The sequence below is a fragment of the Acomys minous genome, assembly GCF_964271855.1.
Source record: "Acomys minous genome assembly, chromosome: 17".
In the NCBI taxonomy this organism is placed as follows: Eukaryota; Metazoa; Chordata; class Mammalia; order Rodentia; family Muridae; genus Acomys; species Acomys minous.
Window position 1 is genome coordinate 40850258 of NC_140500.1, and position 23829 is coordinate 40874086.

The window sequence follows — 23829 nt, forward strand, 5'->3', positions numbered from 1 at the left end:
GAATTTACAAACATCATCGAGCACCACCCTTGAAAAGTACTACTTAGTAGAACAAGTTCTAGCAATCAAAGATATCTCTGAACAATGCCTGATGTCTCCGGGGACAAAATCAACAAAGTTGATTTACACTGTGATATAGAATGTGATACTATTAGTTAAAAAGTGTTCATCAAGGAAAGAATATAAGGGAGGGGATGAAACGGCATAACAAAGGAGGCGAGGAGGTCAAATCTTGTTTTCTATCATATAAACAATGTAGATTGAAACCAAAAATATATTGTGTTGTGTATATGCAATTTTTTATAGGTGCACATGCACCAATAGAAAGGGAACTCTTTGGAAGTGGAGGAAATGGACCATTAAAAGTGATGGAAGAGAGACAAGGGAAGGTTGTTGGAGGGTGACTAGAAGAAAAATATAATGGCATATAGAAATAGAACTATTGTTAAAAATAATTAGTGGGTATAAAATGTTAAAAAATATTTTTAAAAATATTTATGGGAGTAAAAAAAAAAAAAGAAAGAAATGCTCCAGCCAACAGATTGTATGAATATGACATTACACTTTTTATAAGCTACCTTAAAAAGACTAGGTAGGGGTAAAGAGGTTGCTCTTTTTCTATTACCCATGAACGAACACTTATTTTAGTCTTGCCAAACAAGCAAACCTCTCTTAGGTCTTTTAATTATCCTTCACCTATTTCTTCTCATAATGTTACTCAGCTAATGGGGATTAGAGGGACGTTGTAACATGATAGACAGTTCTGATTCCTTTCAATGAAGTTACAACACTGAAACAGATTCGAGTATATCTTTTATCAGTTATAAAAAAAATAATTTTTCAGAGATAATGCAATGCCTCAGTCAGTAATGTGCTTGTTATGAAAGCAGTAAGACCTGAGTTTCCACCCTCGAAACCCATGTTCCAAAATGAGCACCGTGGCAGGGAGATCCCATAAGCCCATTGCTTGGGGATAGGAGTGGGCCTTGTTTGGCTAAATTGGTGAGCTCCAGGTTCAGTAAGAGACTCTGTCTCAAAAAAAAAAAAAAAAGTAGATAGAAGTTGAAGAGGATACCCAGTTTTGGCTCTGACCTCCAAATATGCTTGCATATTAAACACACACACACACACACACACACACACACACACACACACACACATACACATACACACACACACTGCATACACAATAAAAATAATAAGCTTTCCACATAGATTTTTATCAAAATTTTACAGTTATTAGTTTTTCTGAGAATAATAAAATTTCCTAAAATATTTACATATACATATTATAGTTAATTAAAATGGAATTACCCAATAACATGGTGGTATATATCCTACAAGTTACCACAGGCTAACAAAAACAAAAAACAACCCCCTCCCCAAAAAAGCCCCAGTGTCTGGAATGGGGTAACAGTTCTGAAGTTGTTGGCCAGTGAAATTCCAAAGATCCTCAAACATCATAGGCCATTGCTATTGCTCTAGGTAACACACCATAACTTTACTGTGAACTCTATCAATGAAGACAACACACTCGCGAGTCACAAAACATAGAGGTATTAAGCTGGTACACACCAAGAAGTTCCATACCTTCTATCTAGATCTCATAGTTCTGGAAGTTGTTATGTGCATCACCAAAACAAAGTAATATCCAATCTTAGGCATTAGTGAGAGAGAGAGAGTTACAGTAATGATCTGCCTAGACAGACATGCCTACTGGTACAATAGTAACAGGACCATCATGGGAGTAAACAACCACTTTGTCCTTGTCTTTACGGACCAGTCTACATTAAACAAGTACCTGACTCCATTATCATGGTCAAGAACACATGTCTAGGTGTGTCATAACATCTGGGGGAAATTGACTACTATTGCTCTGCTAAGGAACATAGTGTTAAACAAATCCTAATGACTTATCACTATATCCATAGATTGTGCCTCTCTCAGCCCTCATCAGAGAAGCTTCCTTTTGCAGTAGACGGTGATTGATACAGAGACTTCCAACTGGTATAGGTCCAGAAATTCAGACACTACAGAATTTTCCGGCTTACGTGGAACTAAATAACATGCCCTCCTCCTAAGACTCATAACGGAAGAGAGGCAGAGAGATTATAAAAGCCAGAGGTGATGGGTGACTACAAAGAAAACCACATTTTCAGGAAACAGTAGAGCAGTTGTATGACCTCATAGTACCTCTAACAACATGCACAAGACTTGGGAGAGCTCAAGCCAGACAAAAATCCCAGCACAAAACTGGGAGCTGGATTTGAAACTCCACGTCTTTGCAAGCAGCTGCTGGAAAATGATAGTTGGAAAAGGATGTGGCCCCTGTTACTTCAATGACGATCCGGTGGAAAAATCACATATTTAATAATATATGGGAAGCACAAGTTGGAATCGATGGGTTTGTGGGGGAAAATGGACAAAAAGTCGGATGGTTAATGAATTGAGGGAACATGACTCTGGGAAGAATTAGGAAAGTAGGATGACTACAGACCAAATACATGGCACAAAAGTCTCAAAGAAAGGAAAATAAAAGTATTTATTTAAAACGTTTGTTCTTATCTTTAAAAAGTCTAGCCACTTTGCAAAGTTGTGTAATTATAATCAAATAAGTGAGATAAGCATTTTATAAAACAACGAAAATAGATTACTTAGCACACAGATTTAGAAGTTCATGACCAAAATGTTTAGTTTGTTTAGTTTGAGAGGAACCTCTGGTGGAAGTGCCAGATGACAATATCTATCATCCTATTTTGACATACATCACTCACATCATGAAGCAGGAAACAGAAAAACTAAGAGAAAGAGGTGCTGCAGTCTACTCTAAGAGTTGTCACCCTCCCGTTAAGTCTCGCCTCTCACCCATACTCCTCTAAGTAATCCCCCAATAAAACCCATTAATTCACCATTCTGGACTTTGGTGCAATTACTTCTTTGTTGTGTCCTGAGTTCCATTTCTGGGGAGAGTAGAACTCTGTGTTACATCTCTCCAGCAAATGTCACTCATGCAACTGTCATCACCATTGCTGGCATTCAATTAAATGTCTTCAGACTACCAAGAAGTTTGAAATGTGTTTTATATTACCAAATAAATTATTACAGGGCCTTAGTCCAAAATACAGACACAAGAGAGCACTCCTACTGCCCTGTTTTTATTTATTTTTCTTTCCTATGCATTTTGGCTGGTAAAAAAAAATCAGACTTTGTTCCACACATAACCATAATCAGCAGTTGAAAATACTGCATTTTTTTTAAAGAAAAAGAGATCTGCATTTTTATGCAATGATTTTACACCCAGACTAAAATGAAAAAAAGAGCCTGGCAAGTTAGAGGCATTAACACATTTTCAAGTAACTTCTCAAGTGTAATTTTATTTTCCCTCGGCTCAGCATTTCATTTTTATAGCTTCTATTAATCAAAGCTGAGCAGGCTTTAAGTCTCCAGTTCCTGCTTCAGATTTCCAAACAATGGCTGTCCACCTTCCTCTCTGTCTCTGGTGCTATCTCCCGGGGTCCCCATTGTTTTAACATAGCTTTCTTTCTACCCTATTCCTTCAATCATCACAACTCTACCATCCTTTGAGAGCAGTGGCTATCAATTTCTGAAACCGCAGAACAAGGACAAATGTTCAGACTTCCCCAGGGAATTCACTGAATAATAAAGACCATTTAAGAAATGCCAGGAGAAATTGATTACTCCACGAGTCAGAACAACCAACTCAGATAGGAGAAGAACAACACCATTTAGTCATAGAACTGGTGAGAGAAAAAGGGGGCAAAGACAACTACATTCATCTTGTTCTGCATTGTATTTGGATATCAGAATTCCCAGAAGCTAAGACATATTTAAAGAAGAGAATAGCTGTAAAAAGTAACCCTGTCTTCAACTGAAATAAATATTTTAGGATGCTGCAGACATGCAAAAAGGTAAGCAGAAAGATCTAAAATCAATATAGGGATGGAAGGACCTAGTTATTCTGCCTACTGATAAGTCACTTGGCCAAAAAGTATTATTACACTGAGATACAAAGCTGAGACTACAAGGCTCTTCTCTGTTTTATGATTAAAAGTGTCTGCTAAGTAGTGGTTAAGGATTTAAATATTTCTGTAATCCACTTTTCTCAATTTTGCAATTAGTTTGAGTGTCATGGTCTCATAAATCACCCTTTTAACTATTCCTATAATAATACTAATATGTAAACATGATAAAATAAGGAATCAGATGATGTTCTCTGTTTCTTGAAACCATCAAAAGCTCAGGATGGATTAATAGGTGTCTCTGAAACTTCCCAGATCTTTCTTCTGGAGGACTCAAAATAATACAGCTTGGCATAGCAGACAACACTTGTAATCTCAGAACTATGAAGGTGAAAGCATGAGAATCAAAAGATAAAGGCCAGTCTTGGCTATTGAGTACATTCATGACCAGCCTGGGCTACATGAGATCCTGTCTCAGAAAACACAAAACAAAACAGAAGTGTACATATTATCTCTCTTTGTTCTAATATTGACAGAGTTCAGATATAAAATCATTACCTCCTGTGTCAGATTTGCAGAGAGCCACTACGATGCTCATTAACTACCATTCTTAATGAATATCAGTGTGTGTCCTGTAGACACATACATAAGCCCAGGACACCAAATTTACCAGGCTATTTTAAATGTCATAAGCTTCCAAATATAATTTTGTCTCATTCATTTCATGGCTAATGCTAAAAAGCAAGGAATAAAGGGGAAAAACAACAGGTTAATTTTATGTCAATCACAAAATCCTCCTGACAGGTGTCGCCATATGTTACGACAAGATCTCCTGGCCATGGGTCATTGCTTTGAAAGGAACTAAAGGATGCTTGGGGGACTGTGACACAGCGAAGGTCCCCTGGGACCTCACACAGTATCTCCTGACAGGTACAGAATTAACTCACGGCATTATGGTATTTTACAAAACATGACAGCTCTCAGATTCATTGCCACTTAACACAGTGGGGGCTGGGGAGAAGAATCAGGACGTGTAGTAAGTAAATTCAGTGCACTCTTCTATGAGAATATCTAAATGATTTTAATCACACAAGGCAGTGGAAATACATAGATGATAACCAAAGTGTTTCTTCTTCTTCTTCTTCTTCTTCTTCTTCTTCTTCTTCTTCTTCTTCTTCTTCTTCTTCTTCTTCTCTTGTGGCATTCATGTAATTTAAATTTGCTCCCTAGCCTAATTTCCATAAATCTGATGAATAAAGTATTCAGCATGATATGTTGAAGGGTGCTTTATTTCTTTTGTTTTCATGTGGAAATGAATTCTTTAATAGATATTAATATAGTCATAGACTTGTGCAATCATTACCATTTATCTACTTTCATTATATATGTATTTATTTTTATTTTTACATATATATTTATATTATTACACATATATACAATAAGCTACCTATAGCAAGAATAACCATGACACAATCAGAAATATATAAATGTTACATTCTTAGTGTTTGCCTATTTGTATTTGAGAGCCATGAAAAAACATCTTTCTTATCTTGGCCCCTCTAAAATTCTGAATGTAAATGAATGTCCATTACATCTTGTCATTATCAACTTAAAACATCTATCTAGATCTAAAAACATCTTAACCCCTAAACAACTAAGCTTCATTGTAAAACTAAGCTACCTGGTCTTCTACCCCATCAGGGACATGAGAAGGAATAAACTTGATTACCTGAATATGCTGCAAGTACAGAATAGTAGCTTTCCAAATGAGAAGATGACAGAGACAGTTTTCTACCTGAATAGCCATGGAAAACGCTCTATTTGTTGGAACATCTCCTTCAACCTTCTGGCCCAATATATCAGACATATTTGTGAGTTAGGAAATGTTGAGCACTTGCTTACCCTGTCTTGGCAGAGTTTGGCTGTTGACTCTGCCTGCATCCAAGCTTTCCCTTTTTTAGGCAGAATTCTGTCTGTGGTAGAAACTAGGACCTTTTGTCCAGTGGCTTGTTAACCACATTTGAAGACATCTCCATAAGGAGGGTCTTTGATGCTCATCATCCTCTTTGAGGTAGGCTGGGTGTTGCCACGAGCTAATCTGTCTCATTGTCAATGAATCATTAAAATAATAAAAACACATTTTAAATGCCATATTCTGCATGTCTCTGAGGTTAGAATCAGACTATCTGCCCTAGCTAAGATGTAAATTCTTGTGATAAAAGTAGACTAGTGATTGACATGACCATGATTTGATTAGCTAACAATTAACTTGTATACCTTTATTTCTTCTTGAACTGAAACAGGTGTTTCACTCAGCAGCTTAGGAAGCAGTTAGGATTCCCCACTTCCATCCCCCAACACACACACGCACACACACATGCACACACACAAGAACTCACACGTAGTCCATGCCTTTGCTTAACACAATGAGGCATACATGCTCAAGCTCTAAGCTTTATAGTTATAGTGCGTGCATGGAGGTATGCTCTGTAAACTGTGATCATTGCACTACTCATTGCAGAAAGGGAGACGTTAGCAGAGGAAAGCAACACATTTACACCATGTGATAAATACAGTCTCACAAGCTTTCCGCAGCATTTCTGAGTTAATTCTCTATAACCTCAAGTTCAGTGTCATGTCAAAGATGACAGAAGGAATCAGATGGAAAAGATGGAATAAATGGATTAATAGGAAAAAAAGTTAAATAAAATAAGTTATTTCTAGCCTTTGAATTCCAAATATAAGTTCTAAATGCCACCTTTAAAACATATTTCACAGCATAAGGAAAGGGAAATAAGTTATAAATAAAATATGACAATTTGAAAATAAAAGCAATTTATGGTTCTGAAGAAGATAAAAGTAACACAGGAAAATAAATCCAGGAGAGCTGAGAATAAGAAAACACACCAGACATGATGCTATGTTATTCCATCTAAAAACAAAATGAGATCTCCAAATGTTGTGTGTATATGCAAACAGACACCAAAGAGTGGACTCTGACTGCACCCTGTGATGGTCAGTTTCTCACTCCTGATTATTTTTTGTGTTTTTTTCAAAATAAATTTCTGCTTTTATATTTTGTATCAGAATTCATTCATGATTCCAAGATCTATTCATTTACACGGACACTATTCAATTATGTGACATGGACTACCTTAATATTTAATGACATTCTTCCATGCCTAAGACGATGTATAAATTTTAAAATCCATATGTATTTGGTGTGTATAAGTTATGTCCTAGACTTAATAAGAGAGAATTTATAGCATAGACAATGAGTCACACATTATCACAAGAGCTTCATATGTAATTAATTCAGTCTTACTAATAATTATCCAAAGAGGCACGGACCATGAATTCTTTAAATTTTCAAACATGGCCATGTGGGTTCAGAAAAGTCATTTCAACAAGCTGTTAAAAGAATTTTCTTCAACTGAACCCTGGCCTACAGCCCACACTCTTAACCTCTGTGCTCAGAACCACAGGGTTCTTTTCTGGGCTAGGATACAAAAAAAAAAAAAAAAAAAAAAAAAAAAAACTTTAGTCCTGAGGCTTTTCTAGAGCTTCCAATTCTTGCTTTTGTCTCTTCTGGAAGCCCCATGTGCAAAGGACAGGGAGCTGCAGGGATACGGCGGACACTGTAAAACACCTAGTGTCATCACAGCAGGCTCCAGTAAGCTTTTCCTCATCTTTGCTCCACACAAAGTCTGTGAAGAATGGTTGCTACAGGTTAGCATTTTAACTGTTCCAGCCTTTAGAAGCCAAAATGATTCAGTCGGTATATCTCATTGACTGCCCATAATATGTATATATCATCTATATTATAGCATATAAACATGTATGAGAACTATAAAACCAGTAATGACTGGAGACATCTAATTTTGAATAATTTTAGAAGAAAAACAGAAACTAGTGATTCAGACTTAGAATTCAGCAGGTCTGTAACCCAACTCCTCCCATTATTTATATTTAAACATGACTATTAAACAAAATACTTACCATCAGAGTTTCCACCTGTTAAATGGGGTTTGAGGATTAAATGGGATAAAATATTAAATTCCTAGCAAATGATTGGGCATATACATTCAAGTAACAGTATGCATACAATAAAGTTTAAGTTACTTATATTTCCTTTCATTTAAGGCTGTTTTTATATAGGTATTTTTTTTTCAAAGTAAGAACTATTCTTTTGACTCATAATAATGCCTTTTCTTTAATCTCAGCAAATAAAGATTTCTCACTGTAGAAAAGTAACAGGTGTATGAGATTCTGCATTCAACATTCTCATGAACAGGTGATAAGGTAGACCACCAAGAAAAGGCAACACTTGGTCCCTATGAGTCTACTTAGCCCTGGCAGTAATGCCTTAAAAACCATCTGCTACCTTGCTTTGTACCATAGTAGTGATATTTACTACAAATGACACGACTGCGTCATTGCATATAACAACTAAAACAATGCACAGATATTTTTTCATAGAGAGGAGGAAAAGCTGGACAAAATATTTCTACTGATACCAATTAACAAAAACAAGAAAATTTAATGTGGAAGTTAAAAAATCATCCGTGTACAACTGAAACACAAGTAGAATATTTACTTCTGTCCTGCAAATTATTGACTTGTTTTATCAACCTGACAGTGGAAGTCCAGTAAAGAATTGGAAGTTTCAAATAAATAATTTTAGCATATATAATGCTTTAATAAAATGTTAGAATAGTGCTATATATCATGGCAATCAGAATGCTGAAGAGCTTACCATTAAGCAGCTGTGTGAATTTAAGCAGTGATTATTCACTCCCTAAAAGAGGAAGTGTTGTCGTTAGTAAATAGGTAGACTAATATTAGGCCACAGGCTAATGTAAGAATTAAGCACCACATTAAGAATGGAAGATAGAGTGCTGGGAAGAGCAGTGATCCATACTAAGAGAATGACTTGCCTAAATGGTTTTGTTACAAAAGGGAAATATTGTTCCTTCCATTATGAAATTGCTGAAGATATGTCACAAAGTCCACTAGAATAAGAAATGAAGATGCCACCAGGGTCATAGCAAAATATGCAGAAAGGAAGAAGAAAGTGTCGATAATGTTTCTTGCATGTTAGAAGTTGGGTAAGTGATCATGCAAATGAATCAGGTACTTATTTATTGATTTCAACAGGTAAGACTCTATGTTATAAGTTATTGTGGGAAATGTCTCAATTGATTATAACTGCACGCTCCCAGAAATAGCCAAATACTCATTATAAGTCTGGAGGATTAAATTAGCATACTGAGAAGCAAATGTGCTGGTGGTAATAAGAAGTGACTGGCTGCTAGTTATCAGCTTCCACCTCAGTGGAGAAGAAACAAGGAAGTATCAATGAACACACCACAAAGCTGCAACATCTGGAGCTAGAATGTTGTTGGTTAATGACCTTGAAAAGCAATTCTTTCCTCCTTTAGCTAATCTGAATATTAGGCATATTTATCCTGCTTATCCAAGGATAGCTTTAGTCAGCTTAATGGTTTTGAATATACTAATTTTAGCATAGTTTCTTTTAGTCAAATATATTTAAATTTAAACAGTAAGATTTTAAATATCAGTGAGAGAGGGAAGAGGGGGAAAGAAAGACACACACACATACACACACACACGCGCGCACACACACACACACACACACAGAGAGAGAGAGAGAGAGAGAGAGAGAGAGAGAGAGAGAGAGAGAGAGAGAGAGAGAGGTTTTAGAGTTAACAGAACTCTTGTTTTAATCTTGATCTGTTTTTAACAGTCTATCCAGAGATGGTGAGTCCCAGGAAGTACTCATTGAGCTGAGATGTGGGAGGCTGAATTGGCCAGTTAAATAAGAAGAAAGTTAGTGAAGCCCATGGCTATGCACAGGTGGAAGGTTTATCTTCAGCAGACCAGGAAGCATACATGGATGAAATAAGATCTATAGTTGGGAAGCTAGTATACTGAAAGGGAATTTTTTTCAGAGTGGAGCCAACAAATTATTGGGTACAATTCCGTAGTTCTTTTGGTAATGGTTTAGGAACTTACCTTTACCAAAGAGAAATAAAAGATCATCAAATTTGAAGTACAACAGTACTGTGGCTAGACTTGTATTTCATAAAGTACTACTCTCTAGGCCTAGAGTGGAAAATTACCAGAAAAGGAACATATCTACATCACAGCTAAATTTATTGAATGTATACTGCCCATCCACTGTCTCATTGACATAAAGCCAGGGATATTATAATTTGAAAACAAGAAGCATTTATGTTAGCTATTTCTCTGGCTGTAATGTGAAATCTTGCCCACACGATCATGTGTTTGAACACCTGCACCCCAGATGGTAATTCTGGCCTAGAAAGCTGTGGAGGACTTGGGACTGGCATCTAACTAGTAGATGTGGGTCACTGAGAGAGGATCTAGAAGGTTATATTTACATGACTATCCATCTCAAATTCCCTACTTCCTAGTTAGTCACATCATTGGGATCTGACGCTTCATGATCCTGCCAGCAGACTGAAATGCTCATGCCACCATGCCTCTCCCTCATAGCAGACCCAAGTCCCCTGAAACCACCATGAGACAAATTAAATCCATCTTTTCTTAAGTTGTTTCTGTCAGGAATTTACCCGGAGCAATAAGAAAAGCAATTAATACCTATATGTATTATTCTTCTTTTGTGAAAGAACACATTTAAAAAAAAAAAAAAGAAAAAGAAAACATGTCTCTACATCAGCATCCATGATGCCAATGATTTGATGACACTTTTAATTTTGTCCTTACACAAGAAAAGGGAGACAATGAAAGACAAATGTGGATATACTAAATTCAGCTTCAAGCAAATATTGATGAGACTTAATGGTAAAGCAATAAAAGTCTTTAGAAACCAGGTAATGAATAAGATTAAAGGAGATAATGCAGAGGCTAAGAGGAAAATGATTACACTTGGGAGTGACAATTATGGCTAGAGAATTAAAGAGCTTAAGTATTTATGAGGGAAAAAAGAACAGCTAAGCTAAGCCATATTGATCCAGGTATTTGGATGAGGAAATCTTCTCTTGGCCTGGAGTAGGGAGAATCAGAGGATATAGTAAAATGGTCAGGGGTAGACCAAACTATTCTGCTCCTGGAACCTATACCAAAAAGTTCTAGTTATGTGATATACTCGCTTAACAATGGGAAAGAGACTGGAAAGTGTACCTTGATTTCATAAGGAACTTAATTTATTCCCAACTCCCACTGTTGCTGACACAGTGTTATATTACCACATTCCCTGGTTTTCCTTGGTCTTGTTCTTTATTTCACTGGAACAATTCTGTCCCAGATGCTCACAGAGCTGTACCTGGTTCTGATCCACAGTCTGAAAGTACCACATCAAAGAGATTTTCCTGGGCCATCTCATGTGCAGCAGTATCATCTAAATTGAACTGAAACATTCTCTCCAAGAAAGAAGGAATGCTCACTAGCTTCAGGAAGGAAACAAACTAAGGAGTCTGGGAAACCTGAAATTTACAGGATTCACAGGGTCCGTCCTCAGCTGTTAGAAGCAACTAACAACTCCTAGGGAAATGCAGTCTCTGCCTGGAAGTCCTGCAGAGGGATCCAGGGTTGCAGCCTCTACAAATTGGGCTGAAGTGAACTTTCAGTGACAGAGTTAGTTTAGAGTCATCCATGATCCTGTCACTCTCCCCTCAGCCCCACTCTTGTAAGTAACCTCAGAAAGCTCTGCAGTTTGCCAAGCTGCCTTCAGTGGGTGTCAGTATCCAAATCCATCTTCATTGCCTTATATGGGTGAGGAAGCATTTGTTCCCACTTCTCCAGGAAAAGTCACACAACATCCAACTGAAACTAGTCAGGGTTCTGACTTACCTTCTTTACTAAGAAACATTGTCGTTTGATGCTTTGTTTTCTCTTCGTTGACCCCCCCCCTCTCTATAACAATTAGACTGAACTTCAATAATGGAAGAACTTGATCATTTTCACTCTATACCATCAGCACCAAATGCTTGGAAATCATAGTAATTAAAAGAGTGCTGGGAATGTGGCCAAATATGGGGCACCAGTGTTCGTGTGAAAGTCAGACCCTACTCTCTACTCAACTGTGGACAATGTCCTGTCCATTGGCTAGATCTAGGTAGGGGTTCGAAGTTTACTGCACATATTGTCCTTGGCTGGTGCCATACTTTGAGCAGGACCCCTGCCCATCATAATGTTCTTCTTGTAGGTTTCTAGGACCCTCTGGATCCTTCTGTTTCCCCATTCTTCCGTGCTTCTCTCACCTAGAGTCCCAATAGAATGTCCTCCCTTCTGTCTCACTTTTCTGGTAAGTGAAGACTTTCACAGGGAGGCCTAGTGGTACTCAGAGGAAGGATAGCAGGCTACCAAGAAGAGACTTGATACCCTATGAGCATATACAGAGGGAGGAGGTCCCCCTCAGTCACAGTCATAGGGGAGGGGAGTAAGGGGAAAATGGGAGGGAGGGAGAAATGGGAGGATACAAGGAATAGGGTAATAATTGAGATGTAATATGAATAAATTAATAAAATATATTTTTAAAAAGTGCTGGATAAAGCAAGATGGAATGACTGGGAGGATGAATATTGTTGAGAGTGAATACATGTTAAACTGTCATTTAAAAAGATATTTTATTAATTTATTCATATTACATCTCAATTGTTAGCCCTTCCCTTGTATCCTCCCATTCCTCCCTCCCTTCCACTTTTCCCCTACTCCCCTCCTCTTATGTCTGTGACTGAGGGGGACCTCCACCCCCTGTATATGCTCATAGGGTATCAAGTTAAACCACCATATCAATGAACATAAATCCTGAATTGTCTTAAATAAAAAATGACACATTATTTCCTGCTTTTGTCATGTGCTTGTATGAATGTCATGCTTTTAGTCGCAATACTGACGTGACAGTAAAGTGCACAATGACCATGTAAATGGGCTAATTAATAATTAACTTGTCTGTATTAGTAACATTAGTAGCATCATTCACATGTGATATTCAGAAATAGAAGACTCTCAAATGCTGAAACCCCAGTGCGTTGTAGGAAGCATCTATTACCATGACTTCAGAGCCTGCATGTATCAAAACACTGTTTTATCACAATGTGGCTTTTAATAGCTGGAAATATGACTACCAAGTAGAAATGTCACAAAAACATGATCTCCTCTCAACATGAAAGATGACTTTTCATAAGAGTGCTTCAGACACAGCGTACATATTAAGTGGAGGAATGATAATGCTTCCCCAGCACACAGCCCTCCTGGCCACATTTATCAATGTTCACTTTGATTTGCCATTCCTCTCTGCAGCCTCTCTGAAGCTATTTTTGAGATAACCGTATCACACGTTTCATGATTTCTAAAGCTTAGCATGAAAGTGTCAGCGTCCTAAGCTCTGTGTCCCTCGCTTTCTGTTGATGCAGTGTCCATTCCCATTTACAAGCTGTTGGCAGTTTTCCTCCAACCTAACAAATGAAGACTCTCAATATGCAGCCCCCTTTATTTTATCTTGTGAAACACTCTGTGTGTGTTGTTTAAGGTTTACCCATAAGAAGAGTCCTTGCAAAAAGCCTTTGGGTAAGTATTTTTTCCACATAAGATTGCAAATGAGCCCTTTGACAATTAATTTGAATAGATTTTTACATCATAAATCTTTAATAAACAATTGTTATTGTTACTCATTAGTAAGTTCTAGGAGCTACTGTATGCCTTCATACCCTGTCTCATCAGAGCTTCAGTAGCACAATAAGGCACAAACATATCCTGGCCTTTTATAGGATAAATTGAAATCAAGGTGAAAATGACTTGCCCCAATTCAGGAGTCGCATTTTGAGGTTGTTAGAAATAGCCTTCACTTCCCTCCATTTCCTTCCCAGAGCTTCAGGAAATGATTCTTAAGCCAAAATATGACTTTTTAAAAAAGTTAGACTGGAGAAGTAGTCCTGGCTCTTCATAGTGTGAAGTATTTAAAACATGATCATAAACTCTTTAACATCTCCCACCAAAGAGATTAGGTCTATCTCTCTCTTCTGTCACTCAATTTAGCCTTTGTGAATAACAATAATAATGATGATGATGATGATAATAGTAAAAATAATAATTTATGAATTTGTAAAAGAGTAAGAGGAACATGGGAGAGATTGGAAAGAGGAAACCAAGGAAGTGAATGATGTAATTATACTTTGATTAAAATAAAAATGTATTAAGGGAAAGAAAATTTGAAATAATGTTACCTCTTCCTAATTCTCTTAAGGGCCTTGCTCTATCTAAATGAGACCACATACTGAAGTATAAAATGTGACTGCCCTGGAAATTTATTAGATATAGGTCACAGGAAGATGCTTTGGTCAGTAGGTCAAGTTGACCTTCCAACTATCAACAGGCATCAATTTTCAGCCACAGCATAGAGACTTTGAACATATCATAATCAAAATGAACCTTGGTATTTTTACTCTATTCACCATCTTAACTGTGTGTACACTAAAAGTGCCTACCAAGAAGTGTTCTCATTATTAACTCTCAAAATATTGTGCAGTATGTTGGTTTCTGGATTTTCCCTTCCAAACCCTCAACCTCTAATTGGCTAGGAAAAAAATATTAAACATGGGTGTCTAATTCTGCCACAATAAAACAGAAAGCCCTTAGAATTATCCAGTTTAGCTGTCACTAGTGACATATGAGCCTGAAAGTGTTTACTTTACTACACTTTTTCGTAAAATTTTTCTTCCTCATCTCTCTACAATATCTCATTATTCCAGAATCTTGATGACATGACCTACCAGTAGAACTCAATCTAATTTAAAATGCACCCCTTCCTCATTTTTGGCCAGGCCTATAACTGGAAATAAATAAAGTGAGAAAAAGAACTCATTGTCTTCTTTTATTTCTCCCATGGTGGACTTAGAATCATCAACACAATTCCAGCCCAGCTCTGGAATTGGATAAGCCCCAGCCCCACCTCCTGCGCCTCCTGTCACTACTACTGCTATGTTTGAGCCTGTTAGGGCCCCTTAGGGTCAAATGTCTGCATGTCAGTGGTAGTTCAGCTACTTAATATGAAATGTGTGTGATGTAGAGAACGTGACTGTAATCTTAAGGAATCCAAACTATAATAATAATAATAATAATAATAATAATAATAATAATAATAATAATAATATAGGCTTCCCACAGCCCACTTTACACCTGGTTCTGAGGTATATTTTGTCTGTCCGACACTGGTGAAGGAATACATGAATAAATTCATTATTAACTTAAATAACCTAAAAGTGCCCACATATCTTTCTTTTTTAATAGCTGCCTATATGTCGAATAAGTTTCCTCCACTTGGCTTTTAGATGTCAACGCGTGGAAAGCACTGTGAGGAGGACTTCTCCCTTGAGAGAATTATGAATGGTTCGCAAAGTAAAGGTGAAAACATTTCAGTAACTTCTACCCCCAGGTTTACTTCATGTCTTGCAGTGCACAAGATGCATAACTGTGAGCGCACTTAAGGAAGTTGAAATTTTTTTCAATTCTTAAGATGCACTAGGGATAGACTCTAAGCCTTGTTTTTATTTTTTGTTTTTATTTCCCTATGGAGTAAATACACTGTCTCTAGTTAATACTTGGAAAATAAAAACAACAACTACAACATACAGTGCCTGCTTCAGCATCCTTTTGCCGTATCCTTCCAGTTCTCAAAAGGTTTAAAGCTAGTATTGTGGCTACTGTCTGAAAAGGTTCTCTGTCTCCACACCTTTCATTCTGAAATACTGGAAAACAAAAACGAACACTTTCTTTTCTTTTTAAGATTTATTTATTTTTATGTACACAGTGCTCTGCCTGCATCTATGTCTGTAGGCCAGAAAAGGGCATTAGATCACATTATAGATGGTTGTGAGCCACCATGTGGTTGCTGGGAATTGAACTCAGGACTTTTGGAAGAGAATTCAGTACTCTTAATTTCTAAGTCATATCTTCAGCCTCAACACTTTATTTCTTATTTCCTATTATTATAAATATTTCTATTTTTTATGTGTGCTCATAGGACTATAAGATGTATAGATGTCTCAAATTTTATTATTAAATTTGAGAGATACATTTAAAATATGTATGATAATTTTTAAATAATGAAAAATCTACACTAATGGTATTATGGAGTTTAATTCAAAACATATACTGACAGCACAATCAATCATTCACTTTATATATTTTCCCTTTTACATGCTAATATTTCTATAAAACTTCATATTATTCTGAATTAATTTACATAATATAATAATATAAACCATAAGAGTTTGAGAAACTTATAACCATTTTTATGCAAGCAATTGTATCTACTAGCATATTTGGAGTAAGACTCAACAAAATATGTGATACTGGCAATAAAGATGAATTCAACAAACTACCAATTGGGCTAAAACCCCAAATTACCAACAGTGATGTAAACACCAAAGCAATGTTTTATAGCAAAGACAGCTTGAGTTAGAATTGACAGAAGAACAGATCAAACCCAGGGTTTAAAGTGACAAGATTGATGTATATGAAATCTCACAATCTCTTTAATAAAATATTGAGGCTAAAGAGATGGCTTAGTGTTTAAGAGCACTTGCTGTTCTTCCAGGGGACCTGAGTTAAGTTGTCAGAACTCATGCTGGGTCCCTCATAACATCTTATAACTAGTTCCTAAAGGATCTAACACCTGTGATCTCTAAAAATGTATAGCCCGCCCCCCACCTCCTACTCCCCCCCCCCCCACACACATACACTTAATTTAAAATGACTTTTAAAAAAGAAAATGTAGATATGGCCTGAGGAAATGACTCAATCAGAAAAATTATTTGCTTCACAAATATGACTACCTACCTGACTCAGTCATCCACAGCATGTGTCTTGTGTGCATGTTATCTCAGAGCTGTGAAAGGTAAAGACAGGAGGAGCACTGGGCTTGTTGGCTGCTGAGATAGATCCAGGTCCAGTGAGAAACCAAATATTAAGGAAATAAAACAGAAAGTGATAGACACTCTGGTTTCTTCAATGCTCACCTATATATACTTGTGTCCATTACACAGAGGGGGGGGGGAGCTGGGCTGAAATTTAGCATCAGCATTTCCTTGTTACTTGAAGAATGATTCACATAATGAATCCATTTTCTTCAGAAAATACCTTAAGGAGAGTGTTACGTGTTGAATACTTAATATTTTCTTCTTTTTTACAACAATATAATGGTGTAATTGAATGTGAAGTAGTTTTCCTTCTGAGATACACACAATAGTTTCATTATGTATTAATGTTAAAATCAATAAGGAAAATGACATAATGTATAAAGTGATTTTATATATTACAAAAGGAAATTTCACAAATGTAATTTTAATTTTCAGCTTCTATCAGAATAAATCAAGCATAGTCATAATTTTATGATGCTAGTGACTAGAAACTTCACAGTGTTAATTTTTCTAATGAAGTAAAGAGAATATAAAGGAGAAATCTCTGGGCATAAAATAAAAGAAAATTAATAATCCCATTGACCCCCAAGGCTTGAACCATCTCATATTGATTAATTAGATTCTTATGCAAAATAAGTTACTACTAGGGCAAGAAAGGAATTCTCATTAAAGTATTTGCCTGGGAGTCACTAGGGGAAGATGGCGAAGCACTTTTTAGCATAATTCTGAACAGAGCTCTTGCTACCTAGTAACAATGCCTTAACCAAAATGGTATCACCTGCTTGTTTAATATTCAATAAACATCAGAGAATCCTTCCCTCTGTGAAATATGAAATATAATCAGGAAATAACAAATGGATGCAAGGAACCTGGTATACCAGTCCAAACAGCAAGGAGGACAAACTACACAGGTGAATGAAGCACAGTTGCCAACACATGCATTATAGAAGACTGGATGCCTAACACGTTAAGTGTAGGTAAGTAAAGATGACTGCAGAGTCCTCAGATGATCAGGACGTAGTATGACTACTATAATATGAGGTATAAAAGCACCGTGGAGTGCCCTGGCTTTATCATCTGGTAGGCGCTCAGTTCTCATCTCATCCTGAACGTTCTGAATCAACATTACCAGTCCTACTCAGGTTATTAGTGTACACCAAAGCTCTATCTTGATGTTGCTGACAGGAAGGCTGTACGTTTATAGTTCTGTAAGAGCATCCACAATACCAATTTGTCTCTTAGAGAAAACTATAAAAACACACAAGTTCCTTTATAGTTTCCATCAACTCCATAGAAATTTATATTTTATGTAACAATAGACATCCTACTATATAGATAGATAGAGCTCCAAGTCCTTAGGCAGCTGTTGTCCTTGAGCTCCTCTGACTCAGTAAGAATTGATACAGAGATATGTCTTCATTTGCCAGTCACTAGAATTACTCCTATAAGCCCTAATCACTGCTATCTGTAGGTCCAGAGAAAAGAAGATTTGAGCTAAGACCACCATAGCTATGGAAGCACATCCACACTAAGTCGCATGCCTCTTCGTTGTACAAAAATGAAAGGTCTTTTCTCTCAGATTAACTGTATGCTTCAAAGATGACCTTCACACTAATTGCTGAGAGATGACTACGAGAGCACCACCTGGGAGGACAAGTTTTCAAAAACCAGGTGACCTGTTATTTGCTTTTGCTTTGTTTCGTTTTGTTTTATCTCTTCTTGAAATGCTTGGTTTGTTATTTGTTTTTTTTTTTTAAAGTCATGTTATTTTTCCCTAGTCTCAAAGTAGCTTAAAGTGTTTTGAACACTGAAAATCTCTGCTATCACTGAAGATTACTCAGCACTTTATCTCCAGAATCCATCAAGTCTAAAACCCTTCACATTCCAACTCACTGATGTTCTTCCTTCACTCAGAAAACTATCGGTCCAGACTTTCCATCACCACAACTCCCATACTCAGTCTTTGCACTTAGACCATGGAGAATTCTACAAGCATACCTTCCCTTATCAAGACTTTAAAGCCACAGAAAATAGAACCTGCACTTCCCCCTGAAATCTAGTATGAGCCCCAGTTAATCATCCAAAGGGAGATTTCTTTAATTAGTAATGTACGCTAATTCAATGACAGCTTAGCGATGTCAAAGGAAATCGTCACTGAGCCCTTGCTATGTTTTCTAAGCACCCAAATGTCATCACCTGGCTTACGCACTTAACAGTCTATCAAGAAAGCATTCCAGTGGTCTCTGCTTTATAAGGCTAACTGAAACACAGAGATGTTAGGCGCTTTGGCCAAGTTCACACAACTGGCAGGTGATGGGAGATGTAGCATGAACCTCAGCTGTTTGTCTTCTATGCCTACTTTCTTAGTACCTGTGCAACACCAGCTCTTAATTCACATTATTCAAATAACAGACAAGGCACTAGGTACACAGTAGGCCTACTTGTAAACTGGTTGTGTTACTAACACCTTTAATGCTGGAGGCATAAAGATTTTAAAAAATCTAATGACCCTGTTTCATGATGGGTCTGATTATGAGTAAATTTACAAAAAGTGCTGTCTTATGTGGAGGAGGGCTGTAGCTATCTGTGGCTCTTTCCTAATGTGTAACACTAACAGGGTTTTCAGTGTTGTCAAGATCAAGAACCAGAAAGCAGTGACTGGAAAGGAATGTTTACACAGTGTGGTAGATGTCTCATTCACTAAGCACTCTGGTCTTTTATGCAAAACATCTATTGTGAAAAGGGACAGAAGGTCTTTGTTTTCCAAAATGACACATTTCTCCAACTACCCAAAGAAGACTACTTATTAATCAGAATGTTCTTTGTTAAAAGGCCAAGGATCATCCATTCTGATTTAGATTATAAAGATGGTCCTCTAGCTTCCCAAATAGCCCCCAGACTCTGAGATTGGCCAGAATAAGGGGTGGGGCTTGGCCAGATTTCCTTGGGTTCTACAATCTCTGCTTGAAACACATTAGGCCTAATTATATGTGTAGGCCAAGCACAAGTGATTTAGAACAGGGGCATTTTGTTTGTGAGTCCTATTATTTCTTAAAGACAGTTCTCAACAAAAGTATTCTCATGGTGTTTTGAAAGTGTGGCTTTCAAAACTGCTTTATCTGACATGTTTATTAGGAAAACCATGTGACCTTCTTACTGCTGAGTACTTAACTTCTACCGCAAATGCAAAATAAGAGATTTTCAAGTTCCTCTTTAAAATTATACTCTAGCATTGTAAAGAGAGCAATAAAACCATATTTATGAAGGGGCATCCTTTATTGTGTGGGTTTGCTTTAAAATTGGCCCATAAGGAAATAATTTATTTGTTCTATTCATGTGGCAGTGGGTTCAGTGTCATTTCAATAGTGCACATAAAAAGATTCACTCAAGTCATTTAACGACTAATTGCTTATGCCTACAATAAAGTCTGAATGACCCAGAAAAAGAACAACATCCCATGAAAAAAAAATTCAAAACTTCAAACTCTAGGGCATTTCTGCACATCCAGAAATCCACAGTACAGTTTGTTAGGATTACCTATTTTAGCCAAGCAACAGAACCAAAGGGCAGTCTCTAAAATCAATGCTGCTACTCTACTACTACTGAGCACAGAACATGGATATGGTCAAATTACACATCTTATACAAATGCTTGCAGCTGTCAATAGTACAAAAAAGATCTGCTATCATTCAAGCCACTCCAATGTACAGTAAGCCAAACACAGTTGTAGTAAATATTTCTTGTGTTACAGGAGCTGCAAAAAGCTAGCAATAAGAAGGGCAGAAGCAATTACATGCATAACTCAAAGAAATAATATGATTTGTGACAAAAAGGGACTTGACAAATAAATTTTGTGAATAGCTCATGAATAAGGATGCAGATTTTTACGTGCTTGAATGAGGTGGTCTAGAAAGAAATGCAAGTGGGAAAAAAGGGATTTGTATGGAACGTTATGTAACATATCCCTTCACTGTTAAGTTTCCAGTGACAAATAAATGGTTCCTGTTCTTAGCAAAGCATCTTTTAAAAAATGGCAAGCAAGAAGCATGATCCAGGAGTAAAATGAAGTAGAAAATTCAGAGCCATTTCACTGTAAATGAAACATTTTGAGTGAGGTGGTAGAGCAGTCAATTGGCTTTGGTTTGCTTATTTCCCTCAACTATTCCAAGAGTTGTAACACTTTTTAAGGCACCAATTACACCCTTGTGTTAAGATGGAATTAGGTCTGTCAGACAGCCAAGAGTTCATGTCCCAGCTTCCAACAGGTTACGGGCATGGGAGAGAGCAGGAGATCACTTGGGCTCTGGATCTTCATGCTAGGGCAACTGAATTCTAGCTGGGTCCAATTTGTCTAGCAGAAAGATCTTTAAAATAACCTATTCTACTCTAAGCTGAGTGTGGTGGTGCACAGCTTTAATCCCAGCATTCAGGAGGCATAGACAGCCAGAGTGCTGTGAGTTTGAGACCAGCTCGGTCTATAAAGTGAGTCCAGGACAGCCAAGGCTAACACAGAGAGACTCTGTCTCAAAAACCCAAAAACAAACAAATAAATAAATAAATAAATAAATAAATAAATAAAACCAATTCTATAAGCTATAATTCCTTGAACTGCATTTAAACCAGTGTTCAGATTTCAAAGTCATTGAGAATTCTTTTTTTAATATATTTTATTAATTTACTCATATTACATTTCAATTGTTATCCCATTCCTTGTATCCTCCCATTCCTCCCTCCTTCCCATTTTCCCCTTACTCCCCACCCCTATGACTGTGACTGAGGGTTACCTCCTCCCCCTGTATATGCTCATAGGATATCGAGTCTCTTCTTGGTAGCCTGCTATCCTTCCTCTGAGTGCCACCAGGCCTCCTCATCCAGGAGACATGGTCAAATATGGGGCACTAGAATTTGTGTGAAAGTCAGACGAGAATTCTTCAAGCAAGGAGTCTTGACCTTAAACAAGGTCAATAGAAAGATGCCATCAAGGATTGACAATGGATAGTTGTTACAGTTTTGCCTCCCAGACCCAATCTCCAGGAATAATGACTCCTGAGACTCAAAGTATATATTTAAACAAACCTAAACCATATAGCTAAGCATTTATCTGACTAACTTATTATTTAAAATGACCCATTTAAACTAATACACATTTTACCATGGGGCTGGTTACTTCTGCTCAGGTACCATGCAGCTGTCCTCACAGCTTGCTGAGTGCATATCCTGTGCCTGGCTCTATCCCCAGGATCCCTTCTGCCTACAAGATGTCCCACCTCCTATTGCCTACCTGAGCTATTGGCTATTAGCTTTCTATCGACAGGTGATACTTCCAATACAACAGATTCTTTCTACAGATAGTAGACCTACTTGTTAAATGAAAGAGAGAAAGATAGCTCTAGAAACCTTAATGGGTATATTCGTACAGATGTGTTTTGTACAGTTTGCATAATAGCATCTTTGAGACCATTTCCTAAACATTAGGTGTTACAGCATTTAATATCTTATTTCTTTGGGAATAACAGAAGGGTGACTAGAGTAGTCTTACTGTGGGGCAGAGCAATTATCATCCAGAGCTAAGCAGAGATGTCTATATGAGAATAAGTATTTTCTCCATTACTTCAATCCCCCAGTGCTCTTAACAATTCATGAAGCCTGATCATTAACATTGAACTGTCTGGTCCCTATTGTAGACTGTGTAGACCCACATAGCAAACTCTGCTATAAGCCACCCACTACCAACTAAATCACCAACCTTGAGAAGCTATTAATATATATTATTGACTTTCCATCACAATCTTAAAGACTGAATTATGACCCAGACTTATCTGTATTCTACAATCACTACCCTTTCATTCATAGTTATTTTATTCTGATAAATACAGGTTTAGCTATTCTACAACTGCCCTTAGACACTGGAGCTTCTAATTGTAAAGTCACATGTTCTATTTTTTTTTTTTTTTTGCTTCTAATCTGATAGATACACTATAAATAACAAAGTCCTGTGGGTCAATGATTGGGATATATTTTTTTCAGTGTCATCCTTCCATGATTCACACATTTTTACATCTTAACTAAATAAAATTTTCACTTTAAAGATCACACAGATGGTAAATAGAAATTTTAAAATGGATTTTTAATTTTAGGCTTAATTTCGGTAGCAGCTGATCCACTGTGTTCAATGATGCTCTGTGGGGAAATGACAATGTTTTCTAATTTTGTGTTTCCTCCTTTCTCTTATTTCTTTCTCATTCCCTCTTCCTTTCTACTTCCCATCTTTTGACTTCTTTTTGTTTCCCCTTTCCCTACCTTCTTTTTTTTCTTCCTTTCTCCCCTTCCTTCATTTTTTTCTCCTATCTTTCTCTTTCCTACTTTTACTAACTTGATCTCAAAGCTTCTATGACAATACTCATTATATAAACAAATACAGTGATAAACAGAACAACACAGACTGAGAAATAGATGCAGTGAGCTTGCTTGTTTGTGCCCTGTTTGATGACTCATGTTTGAAATACTGAAGCTTATTTCTGTGTAAGGATCAAGGAAATCATGAGATGTGTCCCTTTTAAATAGCTAGAAGCAGAGTGAGGGGCCACATCATTAATGTGCTAATATCTTAACTAATATATTTAAATAACTAATAATTTAAATGACTCTCATTTTCTTTTTTTTTAATTAATTTTCTCCTTTTTTTCCTCTCCTTTATTAATTTATTCTTGTTACATCTCAATGGTTATCCCATCCCTTGTATCCTCCCATTCTTCCCTCCCTCCCATTTTCCCCTTATTCCCCTCCCCTATGACTGTTCCTGAGGGGGATTACCTCCCCCTGTATATGCTCATAGGGTATCAAGTCTCTTCTTGGTAACCTGCTGTCCTTCCTCTGAGTGCCACCAGGTCTCCCCCTCCAGGGGACATGGTCAAAGGTGAGGT

General features: G+C 37.1%; 1 protein-coding gene across 6 annotated transcripts in view; it reads right to left on the reverse strand.

Annotated features, from left to right (window-relative positions):
- Positions 1-23829, reverse strand: part of CHL1 (cell adhesion molecule L1 like) — a 200945-nt gene that overhangs the window by 117658 nt on the left and 59458 nt on the right. For 4 of the 6 annotated variants that reach the window (XM_084766824.1, XM_084766827.1, XM_084766822.1 and 1 more), the window contains exon 3: positions 17006-17126. The exons of the other annotated variants lie outside the window; for them this stretch is intronic. In XM_084766824.1, the coding sequence (XP_084622950.1) occupies positions 17006-17070 (65 nt within the window). In that variant the 5' untranslated portion in view covers positions 17071-17126. The remainder of the gene's footprint in view (positions 1-17005; positions 17127-23829) is intronic. 6 annotated transcript variants of the gene reach the window in all.